Source organism: Colias eurytheme, chromosome 5 (genome assembly GCF_061535395.1).
Source record: "Colias eurytheme isolate Ceu_HAF_F1 chromosome 5, ilColEury1 Martin Lab GWU primary, whole genome shotgun sequence".
Taxonomy (NCBI): Eukaryota; Metazoa; Arthropoda; class Insecta; order Lepidoptera; family Pieridae; genus Colias; species Colias eurytheme.
Window position 1 is genome coordinate 267224 of NC_142984.1, and position 15706 is coordinate 282929.

The 15706-nt window shown below is 33.2% G+C and overlaps 1 protein-coding gene across 1 annotated transcript; it reads right to left on the bottom strand.

Annotated features, from left to right (window-relative positions):
• Positions 1–1408: 1408 nt before the first annotated feature.
• On the bottom strand, positions 1409–12493 carry Muc91C (Mucin 91C). Its single transcript, XM_090101659.1, has 4 exons — positions 12392–12493; positions 11276–11317; positions 3208–3274; positions 1409–3069 (listed from the first exon to the last, which is right to left on the bottom strand). Exons 2-4 carry the CDS (start codon positions 11294–11296, stop codon positions 1745–1747), a joined length of 1413 nt encoding a protein of 470 aa, XP_089957785.1. The 5' UTR covers positions 11297–11317; positions 12392–12493; the 3' UTR covers positions 1409–1744.
• Between the last annotated feature and the right edge of the window lie 3213 nt (positions 12494–15706).

Sequence of the window (15706 nt, forward strand, 5' to 3'; positions counted from 1 at the left end):
GTAATGTTTCTAGAAGTTTTGTGTGACATACGTAAGCAAAAAGAAAGGAAGGTTGGAGATTGACACACTTACCCCAGGAATGGGGCAAGTGTAACAGATAGCATTTTTATTTGTTCCTCTGGTTATTGTTGCTGGTCTCTTACTGAAATAATGAGATATTAAATATGTCAACTTAATTTATAATCTAATTCAATAACACGATAGTCTATTCTTGCTTGCAACAGATTTATATTCTAGAAGGGGTAAGTGTGACAGATTTTTCGAGGACTAGTGATGTGACAGTATGTTACACTTCCCCCGGGAAGGTTTAAGCATAATAAAACGTAAATATGTACTTACTAGTTAAAAATTATATTTAATTAAAAAAAGTAACTATTACAATTGAAGCCATTTTCTTCTCAAACTCCTCTGAAAAAACTGTTGGTCTCCCATGAGATTTCGATTTTACACCACGAACACCATTTACGTGTGAAATTATAGTTGCTCTAGGAACATTGTAAACTCTGGATGCTTTCAAAGCTGTCATATGCTGCTCCCGTACTGCTTTGACTGCTTCGCGTAGAGTTTCTTGAGAGTATTTATCAGTAGTTTTTCTTTTATAGTATCGTACCATCTAAAACAAAACAAATGCTTCAATTTTACTTTTAAAAAAATCGTTGTATAAAATATATGCTGTCCCATCACTATCATGGTATCCTCATACAAAAGGGCTGGGGTAAGTGTGACTGTGTCACACTTTCCCATGTTAGGTTAGCGGGTGAGGTAAGTGTGACAATGCACATATGTCAAAGAATATCAGAAATTTGGGCACAGAAACATATAAAACTTCAAATACAAATCGTAATACTTTGTCGCTTACCTTTAACTCCTTAAAACAACACTCCAAAACACCAAAAATCACTAAACGCGACGTCCCAGATATCACGGACTTCAATCATAATTCGCTTTGTTTTTCAAAATGGCGTATGTCGGTAAAACAGTTGAGTATTTGCTGTGTGTCGATACAAAAATTAATGATGAAAAAGTTCTTCTAACGTACGTACGATGGCGTTAAAACAAATAAACGTGTTTAGGGCGCGTAATTTGAATTTGTTACACTAGCCCCACTGTCACACTTGCCTCGGTTGACGATAAGTATTTTAATTATTATTGGCACAAGATGGCGTAAGTCTATTTGTTTTAAAATCAGATTTACCGACTAATAACTAATTGCCAATATCTATAATCATGGAAAAAAGGTACCCATAATATGGGAAGTATAGTTTTAAGGACTTGGTCTTGATAAAAGTTACTATATAGGCATAATATATTGTTTTAAACTTAGTTACTTTTATTAAGGAAATATGTATAGTACTCGTGTTCGATCTGTTTTAAAAGGAACTATGTTAGGTAAGAAAACAAAATAAAATATTTACAATAGTTTATTTAATACAAAATAATTTGCACTTACAACTACATTTTGTACAATAATTCGTAACAATTAAATAATAATACTTTAACATCAGCGGTGAACACTTAGCTGTTAATACATACGTCATCAAGCAGCCACTAACCGGTGCAACTATTGTTATTTTCGCCTTTATAATTCCTTCAAATGCACTTATCGACTTATTATTAGTATTGCTTGGTGATCATTATACATTTGAAGCTAATCGCATTTTAAATTCATTTGGTAACTCTCGTTATTTGATGAAAGTCGTGACGTATATCACATAATTTCACAACTCCTAACTTATTGAATAATTTAGTAAACGTAACCACCGTTGGAGTCGTAGCTTTGGCCGATGGTGGCGGGCACTCCGCCAGAGATGCCGGACCCGTGGCCACCCGAGGAGTAACCACCTGATCCTCCGGAGGAGTAACCTCCTGATCCTCCGGAAGAGTAACCACCTGAGGAGAAACCTCCTGATCCTCCTAGGGAGTGACCGCCTGAACCACCTGAAGAGTAACCGCCTGATCCGCCTGACGAGTAACCACCTCCTGACGAGTAACCGCCGGAGCTACCGTGGCCGCCGGAACTGCCAGAGAAACCTCCATGGCCGCCAGACGAGAAACCACCTGATCCGTGACCGCCAGACGAGAAGCCACCTGATCCGTGACCGCCGGAAGAGTAGCCGCCAGATCCTCCAGAAGAATATCCACCGGAGCCGCTTGAGATACCAGAGAAGCCACCAGATGAGAAACTGGAGCCGTGACCACCGCTGCTAGGGGCTCCATAGCTGCTTGATGGTGTTCCGTAAGAGCTGGAGGGGGTTCCGTAGCTGCTTGATGGAGCAGCTGGAGCTCCGTAGCTGGAAGATATTCCACCAGATCCGCTTGAACCGAAGCCGCTGCTGCCGAATCCAGAGCTGCCGAAGCCAGATGAGCCAGAGCCGAAACTGCTTCCGTGTCCAGAACCACCGAAACTGCTGCCGTGTCCGGAACCACCAAAGCTGCTGCCGTGCCCAGAGCCACCAAAGCTACTGCCATGTCCAGAACTGAAGCTACTGCTCGAGCCATGGCTGGATCCAAAACCACCAGATGAAGGAGCGCCGTAAGATGATGATGGCGCTGGTGCACCATAAGAGTCAGCGGGAGTTCCGTATGAAGTAGAAGGGGCTGGAGCACCGTAAGATTGGGAAGGAGCACCATACGAGCTAGAAGGAGCACTGTGCGAGCTGGATGGAGCACCGTACGAGCTGGATGGAGTGCCATAAGAGCTTGATGGGGCTCCTACTGAATGAGAACCGGAGAAAGAGCCAGATGATGAACCGGAGAAGCTGGATGATGGTGCGCCGTATGAGCTAGATGGCTTAGGGGCGCCGTACAGTGAAGAGGGGCCAGTGGGGACGCCGTAGCTGGTCGATGGTGGCCTAGCAGGGGCGCCGTAAGAGCTAGACGGTTTGGGAGGTCCGTATGACGATGATGGGCGAGAGGGAGCTCCATAGCTGCTTGAAGGCTTCGGTGGGCCGTAGCTTGATGAAGGCCTGGGGGCACCGTAGCTGCTGGACGGTCGTGGAGCGCCGTACGTTGAGGAGGGTTTGCCGAACCCACCGCTAGATGGCGGTAGGTAGGAAGAACTCAGCGGCGCTGTAAAAAGAAGTTTACTTTGTTACTTGTTTATCCCTTTAAATGTGTTTATATTAATAATAAAATTTTAACAAATAATAATCATAAATCACTGAATTGCTGTTTTTTTTTACAAACTAGGTATTAATCGTAGCTTACCTTCACGCTTGTGACTTTTGTGCGGTGTTGCCGAGACTAGGGCAGCCGCTAGGAGCACGCTCGCGAGCTGTAAATTAAAAAAAAGATTCAATTAACGTCAAAAATAATTGATAATACATTATTCTAAGCTCCCAAAGATAACTTTATTAAATAGGCAAAGAAAGAATATTAATTAACACAATGGTTTACATTTTCTGCTCGTTAACCTTCTTTTGTTTCATATTTTTTGATGAAATTAGAAATGGTATATTGAATAGCGAAGAAATGAACGTGAATAGATGAATTAATTTCTATTTGAACAAATTAATATAGAATTAGAAGTCTATTATGTTTGAAGTAAAATAATCGCAAAGCCAAAATATAATAATTTAAAGAACACCTATGATAGGAAATAATAAAACTTCATATTATGTGACGAATATAAACACAATATGTATAAGTAGGTGTTAAGAAATAGGAAAGCTATGAATACAATTAACGTAACGTACTTGGTCAATTCGTTTGTAATTGCGTTATATAATTCGTACTTCAATGGTATGTGACCTTTGGCTCAAGGGATCTTTGTATTGATGTTAAAAGACGACAAAAAATAGAAATGTCACTAAGGCTGGTTGCAGAGCTTGACCGACCGTCAGTGCGTACCGTCGGTCCTGTCGATACGCATCAACAATTGTATGACTATGACACTAATGCGCATGACAATACGCGTGCGTATGGTCGGTCTAGCTATGAACGGTTTTATGAATTTCCATACATATGACAAGCGCGACTGACGTACGCACTGATGGTCGGTCAAGCTCTGCAACCGGCCTTATATAACTGACTTAGCAAGCTTGAGTATTCACAACCTGTATATGCTTAGTGATTGACTTTATCGAAAAGTTAAGATTTTTATCCCAACTATATTACAAAGTAATGTTCTGATTTTAGTTTGAGTTTGACAAATTATAGTTGTCAGTGAATGTTATTTTAATAAGGAAACTTTGAATGGTGGAAAAGCCTTCAAAGTTTTCTAACTAACCCACACAACTACAAAGTGAAATGTTATTTTCCATTTTACGAAAACTCTACGCTTTAAGTTTTATGAAAATAATTTATAATAATATAAAGCTCATCTTATTTTAAAGATTCAAGTTCTAAAGGCTGTCTAGAGGCGGTCTTGCTCTGCCTTCAAGTATTGCTTCAAAAGCATTTCCTAAATTTGATTAAGAAACGAAAAGTAACAATAAAATATTGTAAAGTCATCTTTGAACTGTTATATCACGTTACATAAGTCTTGTCAATGCGATGTTCATCCGAGTGACCAGCTTCAACCAGCACGGCTCTTTTATATAATACGTAACAATGTATAATTTTTTAATTAGATAATCCATCCTACTTCCTATTGTAAGAAGACATGTAGGTATATTTCTTCATATTTTCATTAACTTTGAAAAACATACGGTACGTACTTGTTAAGATATGGGAAGGATTCTAAGGATAATTTTTGGTATGAGTACCAAAAAATACGACTTAATACCAATGAATGTTTAGAATTATTTAAAGGATGAGGAAAGTTTAAAAGTATTATCGTAATTGGCACGCAGGTCGCGGACACTTTCTAACTGATGTTATCTCAACAATTTGTATTTTGTGCGGATAATAGAAACGCTAAGATTTATCTGCGTACGTGGCTTTAATTAGGATCGTTTTTGTTGGCAGCTTTGCGGTGATTTGTGTTTGTTTGTATACGAAATGTATTTTGTTACATTGTTGTATTCGACATGAAGTGACGTTTCTGAACCTTTCGATCAATATTTAATTTGAGTAATGTAATGGGGAACGTATCAAGGAGACCGGTAGAGATATGATTACATTTATAATATTAGTATGAGTAGGTTTATGCTACATTTCTCTTCATATACCTACTACTAGCGGTCCGCCCCGGCTTCGCCTGTGGTATATGTTTCGCAATAAAAGGTAGCCTATGTTCTTTCTCAGGGTCTAAAGATTATCTGTGCCAAATTTCATCAAAATCGGTCCAGTAGTTTATGCGTGAAAACCATATATACATACATACATATAAACCTTTCCTCTTTATAATATTAGTATAGATTCGGAATTTTAGCGTCGAAAAGAGATACTTCACAGATGTTCTATTTGTAGGTATTCATGTTTTTCTTTGGAGAGAAATTATCTTTTGATGAAATATAAGGGCCAGATGTTTCTCATTATATTTTGGTAATTACGGCTAAGGTTGGAATGTACTTATAAATGCCAACACCGTTTAGCGTGGCGAAATAATGAGCGCTTAGAACAAAGGACAGTGTCATTATTTTATATTACGGTTAAAATTAAGATTATCAAGATTAAAATTACGTGGTTTGTACTTAGTAATCATTGGATTACATGTGGTTTTTTTGTAGATATTAAATTAGATTTTCTATAGGTATGTACTATACGGACATACCTATTTACTGTATTAATCTGTTTTTAACCGACTTCAAATTAAAGGAGGAGGTTATCAATTCGGCCGGTATATTTGAAAGAAAGAAAGAAAGAAAAGAAATTTATTGCCTTATATTTTTTTTTTGTATACTTGTGAATATTTTTCACTTGGTGTGGTACATTAAATTGTTCAATAATTAAATATACGGATGTAAGGACTATCGACATTATATGTACTTGTATAAGAAAGTATGTAAATCTTTACAAATAAAACATGAAAATCAGTCCAGCCGTTTTCAATCTTCTTACGTTCTTCTCCACCTTCATAGGATTTAGGTAATTTTGGTAGATTTTAGGTAGGTAAGGTTTAAGTCACTATCTTCTTATATATAAAAATGAATCGCAAAATGTGTTGGTAAGCGCATAACTCGAGAACGGCTGAACCGATTTCGATAATTCTTTTTTTATTATATTTCTTGAAGTACGAGGATGGTTTTTATGTAGAGAAAACGTAAATATGTACCACGGGCGAAGCCGGGGCGGACCGCTAGTAGTCAATATATTCAAATGTACAGAAAGATTATTAGGCAATAAGTATATGTGATACCTTCACACAGAATCGCACCTGTCATCGATACGCATTGTATTGATAAAATATGAACTGCAAGTACAATGCTATGCTAATGAATGTGATTAATTAGTTTCTTGTGATTATATCGGAATTACGTGCATTGTTAGGCTTTTATTTCGCTTTTTAGTTCACGTTGAATTGAGCTTTTCAAAACTTTGTAAGACTTTTTTTTAATAAAATGGTTCCAAGTCTTAGTGTGTTTTATTCCCGTGGTATACGTAGATGAAAGATGCTTTTTCCAGTCTAATATAATGGATAAACATTTCATTTCGATTACTACAACCGTTCTGGTATATTAAACGCTTATCTTGACTCTATGTTTATTATATATTTGTGAGTAATAAGATATTCGAACTAGACGTATAACTTTCGAACTATATTTATTACGGAAAATATATTTATTCTTGGATAGTCTCGAAAATAACTTGAAATTGGATGAGCAGGAAATATTACAACTTTCAAACACAGCTAGCTGTGTTCTTAAAACTTTAAGACATCACAACTTTGTAATAAAACTTCTGGTTTATTTTCATAGAATTTATAATCTAGTAATAGCGAGAAGTTGTTCTCTATTTCTTATATTTTCTCTATATTTCAAGATTATTCGATATTTAAAGATAAAGAGATCTTTCATTTGTGTGAAAATGCTTGTTGCATATGAAATGCAACAATATTGAACATTGATAATTATTATCTAAACATAATATTTAAACTTGAATGTTTACATTCCATATGCCTACGCCTTCAACAACAAGTTTTCTACATCTATGTTATGTCTATATAAACGAACTGGTAAAGTATACGGAGGCTTGCAATAATCAAATAAGCCATAAGTCACAAGGTATCTCACGGGAACTGCCAAGTCTACAGCCAGCTCCCGCCGTCTGCGCAACACCCCGTATTGTTCCAAAATTGTGCAAATCAAATATGCAACCGTTTTAATTTATTACGTGAATCTGCGAAACAATGCCGCATCTTTTTATTGCGAACGGATAACGAGTAAAGATTAATTTATTTAAGCATTGAATAGAACTTCACACGACGTTTTTGATTGAGTTGTCTCGAAAGGAAGTCGTTACAGATGATCAGAATTGACGGAACTTAAAGACGCCATGACACTTTCCAATGAATCTTTTTGCCGCCCATTTTCTTGCACTGCACAGATTATGCAATGTGTCTGTCACGTAAATGTGCAATTATGAAGAGGATGATATTGCATTGTTCTGTTCATACGAATGTGATTATATGATTATGTTAATGTTATCATAAATAACGTAAACTGACCTTCTTAAAACGATTTATCTTAACATAATTTTGAAGATAATCATCAAACAGAACGAACGAAAACGAAATTTAATTTAACTCTTCTTCCGTTCAGTTTGACCTGTTTTTATTGGACCGAGCCCAATAATTAATATTTTGTGTTTTAATTTATGCGCATAAATGGGAAAACATTGTAAAATAATGCACCGTTGAATATTTGAATAACAAACGTTATATAATCCGTCACGTGCGTAGAAAGTGTAAGTAACGAGACATGAGCGACGATCTCGCATTGTTAACTGTACATTGATGCTTTGATATCAACTTTATGGTTGCTCGAACGTTTGAATGAGTGATGTACGTTGTCATTTGAGTTATGTAAATGCAAACAAACACAGTTGCGTGAACTATGACCCAGGTTATACATTGCTTTTTACTGGCTTTACGATTCGTTTCGAAGTACGTTTGGAAAATATGATGTTTCTGGGTCAGACTTTACAGTGTTGTGAGTTTTAATGCAAAAAATCCGAACTTTGATCATTAGAGACTTGAGAAAGAAAAAAATCTATTTAACTTCAAAATTATTCATATCGTTTGATTTATGAGAATTTATAATAAACATTTTAAATAAGTTACATCAATCAACATATTCAAATGATATTATCTTATAATATTAGGCCTAAATTATACATCGTTTACTCAAAATTATTATTTCGTTCTTTAATATGTTACAAACTATGGTATATTATCTGTGCCGTATTTGAATTGTGAGGTCATAGACAAGTATTTCCGCGCCAAAACTAAAACGTAGTGATTATATCCTCTTTGGCCAAAACTACGACGTTGTCAGTCAATAGAGTCTGTGGTCAAACGACTGTTGCATCTTATGTCATCTATTTGAAATTTAAACACGCGAGGAAAGTGCGCGTTTGTCCCGCTGCAGTACTATGACTGACAAAAGAGTTGAACTCACTTTTATGGTTGAATTAAGTTTTAAATTCAAATATTTTATACTTTTTATGTTTAAAAAAACAAAACAAATAAATATATAGACGAACATAATATTATAACCTTTTGAAAGTCGGTTAAATAGAGCCCGATTGAATATTATTATTAGTGTAAAATAACAATTTTACACGAGTATTATCTGTGCAAATTGATATAATAAAATATAAACATATTTTGAGCGGATTACATGCATATATATGGTTTTTAAAATAACTGCAAATAACTGACTCTACAATTTTTTATTTAAGAATTTAAATTCGATGTTTGCACAAATTTTTGTGTACATATATTTATTTATTTCCTCTAGTTTCTCATTGAAAACATTTAATTTGTCAAGTATATGATCTGTTAAAAATATAACTCCATACACATTATTATGTTTCAATTCGTTATATTTTATGTTACATACCATTAAAAACTATGTCTGTTACTATGCATTATTACACAGCTATAGAAAAAGGGTCACAATCAGATGTACCACGATGTGATAGAAAAGTGAAACTATTAAGTGCAAGTGAGATGTTTTGTGTCACGACAGCGAATATATCATGTTTCTTGTATTGTTTGTCACGTCTATTATATTATTAGATAGCGGATACTATGAACGCGGAAGAGCTATATTTATATGTATATGTAGGTATTTCGTCTCGTACGAATTGTGTTAATACCGGTTCGCGATGTTATATTGTTCTTTTTGGCACATTTGCATCGTTCATTTATTGAGGAAGGTTATAGGTAAAACCGTCGGACAGCTGTTAGTATACTAGTATAGTTAAGGAAAAGCTATTCAAATATTTATTATAAAAGTTTTGGGTGGGTTTATGTCAACTTTGATTTAAAAAGCATTTTAAATTGCATTAATCTGAAAGAGGTATAATGGTATTTTAATTATGGGCTGCGCTTGATACATTTGATATTTGAATAGTCGAGATAAATTAACCCAAGAAATGTGTTCATCTGAAAAAAACTTTTTAGGGGAGCTATAATGTAAAAAGGGTTAAAGTAATTGTGATATTATAGGTACGAGTAAGCTTTTAAGCCCAGCGCTACGTGACGGTTTGCGTGATTATGTCACTTTGCCCTTGATCTTCTGTAGCTTTCTATTCGATTTTATAATGTTTTAATATTAGAAAGATATTATTAATCAGTTTTTAACGTGTGTTGAATTATTTTTTATAAAGACACTTATTTTTACTCTAGCTTTTGTTGAATCTATTTAGAGAATAGTTTTAAAAAGTGTTTCTATTTATTGAAATTTAAATACGGGTAATACTAGGCATCTTATTGTATAGAATTTGGGACAGTGTTTTGTGTAATGATGATTTAACTATTCATAAACCATTACGATATTTTTATTAACCATAGTTTCGATTATAATCGACGTCGCGAGCAATAGTAACCATTTAAAGTACTACTACTTGAGCTCTATAACATATGAGCTGCCATACAATATGGAGGTCTACATTGACTGGTTATGGTTATATCTTCTTTAGCGTCTATGGTATATATGTTAGAGCCGCGTTTTTTCCCATTTAAAGTAATAAAAGTAAATCTAACGAGTTTCATATTTCACGTGACGTAACGTGTGACGCAATGTTCTTTGTAGCTGTATGGAAATTAAGGAATTTTCGCATATTTTTTATTACTTCTTGTTTAAAATAAAAATATGTGTGAGGTTGTGCTGAGAGTTAGGTTCTTGTGAATTTGCAAAAGAAAAAATGATATGTGTTTTTCTCTTTTATTAATTATGCGAATGCCTGAAGAAATAACTTTATTTATTAATTTCCGTGTCGGTCGTTCGAAACCATGTTTTATTATCTGTGCCATAGTGAAAAAGCTCCATTGTAAAACTGGATGAAATGTGACTAGGGAATTAATGAATGTACTTATGTACTTTCATTTAGTTTTCAATTAATTATCTAATTGTGAATTGATATTACTTACCAACCCATATGAAATATGTAAAGCAAATTAGGCACAATATGTAATATAGTTGTTATATAGAGCCAACAAACGTTATTTCAGATACAAATTTGACTCGTTTAGACAAAACCACATTTAAAATATCCCACCGGACCGTATAAATTTCGTTCGCTAAATCTCCCCCAAATGTTTTATTCACCAGCCACATATATCGGGAATCGAGTTTTATTTTAATATGTAAATGTTACCAGATTGAATCGTTGTGTATGTGTTGCTATATACATATATGACTATGTTTCTTATAAAAGTACGTTAATTTGAAGTTAAATATTGCGGGTAAGGGACAGATGAATTTTACAGCTCTACATAGAGACAGAGAGTAGGTATATTTTCTATAGATTAATACATATTTTTGATAATGTGGACATTTTAATTATTTACCTTAACTTTTTAACTGTAAAACTAATCAAGTGATTTGTAAATAATTTTGCGATTGAACAGTATCAAAAAGATGTTTAGTGCAAACAGTTATTTATAGATATATATGTGTTAATATATTTAATAATAAATTGTTCACGGCCACAAATAAAAGAAATGTGTTCTATTTAAACAATGAATCAATAAGTTAGCCCGCATCTACTGTCGCGTCAATGTACTTTCTATATATATTTCTCAATGCAAAACTAATTAAAATATAATAAACGCTATTTTAAAATTTATTTGTTCTTTGAACGTTTAAGTGATGATTTTTTATAAAAGAGTTATTTTTTGTATTCATTCATCAAGAAATCTCATATAAGAATGATAAAAGCTTACCATCGTCTTAAGATGCATCATTGTTGTTTGATTGTTGTCTGTCTGCAAAGAAAAAATAAATATATTTTGTTCTCTAATTTATTCCTGAAAAACGATCTGAAGTAAAATCATGGTTACTTAAAAAGAGCGGTAATTGGGGTTATAATTTCCTTACATTTAAAGGTAAGTATGTAATTTATTTTATTTTATTTTATTTATTTTATGTAATTTATATTAAATCTTATGTAATTGTTAAAATCGAGATATGTGATGATAATGTAATTAATTAAAATCTATAAGTTCTCGTGTTATTCATCGTTAGCTCAAAAGTAACATTTTTTTTATTATCCGATGTTTTTTTTGATATCCGAGTTCAAATATGAATTGCATATAAAAGCTTTACTAAATGAAAAAATGCACACTTAAACACATTACAGTTTAAATTTAGAAGAGAAAGCATAAACTTGATGTTACAATTAATGTAAAATGTAGTCATAGTATTTTGTATAATTTTAATTGCAGCGTAAATAATATCATATCTCATATTCAATTCGACTAATTTGTTGTTACATACATTAAGATACATTAAAAAGAGTAAAAAATTAAATAACAAGTTTAAATATAAATTTTCTATGTCCAAATTAGAGTTATACAACCATTATTTTCTGCATAATGATATGTTGCAAAATTTAATTACCTACTTTTGAATAATTTTACTTTCGGCACAAGTTAAATCTGTATACCTAATGCCAATTGCGAAATATATTAAAATATTTTTTGTTAACTGAAGGACAAATAAATTATTAACTTACAATAATGAAGAGCTTTTATATATTTTGAAGCAACTTTATGATTTGATATATTATACGGGTTTTTGGAAATCTTCGCATTTTCGAATAAACTCATTTAAAATATATTATTAAGAATAAAAGTACTACGACGATTCTACTGAATGATACAATCTTATTTAGTATTGGATATTAAAGTTAATAATTTATTATAAGACATAATTGATATGATTAAATAATTAATTTAATTACATCTGACACTAAATCAATTTAAGCACACTACAAAATGATCAAATAACTTTACTAATAAACTTAAAAAATAAAAAATACATTTTCCCGCGCAACTCACCGAAAGGGCGCGAAACTATCCGAATATCACACACACAGACAAACAGCAAAGCGCGTGCGCCGACTGACGGTGGGTAGCACATCTCCGATATATATGGCCGCCCCCTCTCATACGGTGGGAGGCTTCATCTCGACATTATTAAAATCGGGAGCACTTGGTGTCTAAATTCTAATTTAATATTTAATTTAGTTATAGAATATTCAAAAAATATTAAATATCATCGTTAAAATTTTGTTTTGAAAGAGGGACACATAGGAGTAAGATCACTACTCTCTTTGATCATAAAAACTCATTTTTTTTTGTATTTACAGCGTAATGTTTCAAAGCTGAAAACTGAAAACAGATGACATAATTGGAATTAAAGTAGTCGGGAACAATTATTTTTTATTTTCAAAATGGCTTATAACTTCAATACATAAAATTATACTTATTTCATTAACTAGATCATTTTTCAGTCTAGAATATACTAAAAATCTATTATAATCGAAAGCTCGTTAGAGCTATAACGAAAAAATACACCACTCTGCACTCAATACACTTCCGACTTCAAGTTGAACTTTAATTGATAGATTTATAGCTTTAATTAGCTTATTATGGATAAGAAAAATGTCAAGATGCTTCCCATCATTACTAAAAATAGATCTTGTGTTACTATCTTATTCTAAGATCTTGAGTTTGATACATAATACAATCTCATTAGGAGTATATTACGTCGGTTCATTGAAAGATAATGATTGAGATTATCCCAAAAAATCAGTTCAAATCATTAATTTTTGATACATATTTTACTAGCTATTATCCCGCGGCTATGCCTGCTGAAAGGAATGGGAATAAGATGTTTCGCCGTGGTAAAAAGTAAACTTCGTAGGTAAATCCTACTATAATTTTTCCATAAAATCGTAGCGTTGTGACGTGAAAGAAAGACATACTCATTTAATAATATTAAAGTAATGATGTTACTTTTCATATATTTAATGAAAAGGCTATGAATGATCACACACACACATAATTTAAGCTAAACATTACTGAATTATAATTTAAGGGCAGTAGCTATGCAGGCCGCTGATGATCAGCCGTTCTGGAAGTCTTTGGGAGAGGCCTATATGCTGTATGGTCTTATTTCTCTTATTGTCGTAAGGGTAGGTTGGCTCATCTAATAATTTAGGATGGTAATGTATTACATAATACAAGAATCACTCTTGCATTTGAAATACAATTATTATGCACTTTCTGTGAATAATTACTGAGCAGGTCAAATTTCATTTGCATATTTTGTAACCTCATTGCGGAGATAGCTTAAATTAAGATACAGTATTATATATAAATTTATAGTTTTGTAAAATATCCATAGTGCCGCGCGGTTTTACCCGCGGATAAACCGCAAGGGCAATTCTAGTATTTCCTACGTTTCTGTAAAGTTTCATCGAAATCGGTCCAATAATAGATATCATTGGACCGATAATCTCTGTCTATATAATGGGTTTTTTCGTGAACGAGTAGGTACCTAGTAAACATACATACTTCTATCCTAAGTCCTCACCAATTTAAGCATTTATTATATAAATTGGATTCGTAAAAAAAAATCATAGTTGATCAGGCGGGATTCCGACCTGGTTTTAATTTACATTGTCTATTGGCTGATAATAATTTTAGTTTTCCTGTTCTTGCATAAAAAAAGCGTCTTGATTTTTTATTAGAAAACAGAACCTAGATAGTTTAGATAACTATATGATAAGGTCTTTTCCAATTAGTTTAGTTTCATAGAACAAGGTTATGAGGGCGTTTTTTATTGTATTGAAAAATACATCTAATAGAAGTGACCGAGAGAAGCCATATGCAGATAAATCGTCATACATCCTGTATGTGTTGTTGGCCTTTGAAATGTTAAGTTTTTTGAAGAATCCTAAAGGATTATTGTGGAATTATAAATTTATAAATACCTTCTGTATATTTGCGTGTAACCGATTCTTAGACCCGATTTTGACCTACTTTAAAGGGAGAGATTTAATTCAAACATTGAACACTTATCAAGGCTCGGTGACGATACAATCATTTCATGACGTTATCTTACTAAAGCGTGTTTTTTAGTTTTAACTATAAGTATTTGTTTTAGTCTGTTTTCCTTTCATTAGTATGAATAAGATTCGCATAAAGGACGTCTATATTACAAGAATTGTAAGCTCTATAATATCGTCCAAGATCAGTAGTACCCAATTAGAGTTAAAAGAGGGTTGTAAGAGGGTCGTTCCTTGTCTTATATTTAAATCAGGTTTTCAGGTCATTACAATAATGTTTAATTTATAGCACAGTAGTTACACAAATTAAAAAATGAAACAATAGCTATGTGGTACATGTTTTGAGTCACTTTAGAAGAATATATAGTTCTTAATTTTAAGCTCAGGTTCTAGATTTTTATTATTTTAATATCTTATTGGCGAATGTATCGTGAGTAGTAAATGATTTGAGGAAAAATTGACTTTAAACCCGTTAAAATGTCCAGGATGCTACTACAGCCCCGTCCGTGACATTGCCCCAGAGATGGTAGATAGCAACCGGTCGGCTTTACATCTTACCGCACGTTTTGTCATCTGCTTATAAATAATATACTTGTCTGTCTGTGGTTTATGGCTAAATATAGAACATCCTGGTTGAGAAGTTCTGTTGCAGGATGTTGAGGTAAAACAAAGGTTTTATTGAAGAAAATTTAGATCGGTTCCTGCCCTAAAATACTTGACATTAATGTAGTAAACAGATAAGCGATCTTGATATTTTTAATCATTTCAAGATTGAAAGATTTATTCTTATATAAATTATCTTTGTTTGAAAAAAGCCTCATAAGCTATCAGAAAGATGCAGTAAAAAACATTTTCTATAATACTGGGTCTTAATGCTCACTGCAGCAATCCATAATGAGTAATGACACCTCTAAAGCTAAAATCCATCAAGCTTTTCCCGTACTTACAAACACTGGAAGAACATAAGTTTTTCTGCGCAATCAGATAAAAAGCTATTTCGTGCAAGTTTCGTGCCATCTCAACCTGAGTTCCGCTTCGTTACATTTTTTATTTGTTGATATTTCCCTCATTCTATATTTTCTCGAGCTACCATTTTTTTTGCTTCTATTCTCAAGAGATTAATTAACGCCATCAGCAGTTACGGCCTTTGCTTCCTTCCTCGGGAGAATTTACTAACATCAAAGAGTTTTAATAAAACATTTTAGTGTATAAGATGAAGATTAAATAAATTTTACACGGGTTTAAGTAATTGGCGTTGCTCGTTTTCCTTTCAAGTTATCGAATTTAAATTATAAAGATA

What these genes read in the sequence shown, in the direction of transcription:
- Muc91C (XM_090101659.1), bottom strand. Translation starts at nt 11,296, where the DNA reads ATGATGCATCTTAAGACGATG. An exon ending in TGATGCATCTTAAGACGATG is followed by an intron (nt 3,275 to 11,275) that starts GTAAGCTTTTAT and finishes TTTAATTTACAG; the next exon opens with CTCGCGAGCGTGCTCCTAGC. An exon ending in CAAAAGTCACAAGCGTGAAG is followed by an intron (nt 3,070 to 3,207) that starts GTAAGCTACGAT and finishes TTCTTTTTACAG; the next exon opens with CGCCGCTGAGTTCTTCCTAC.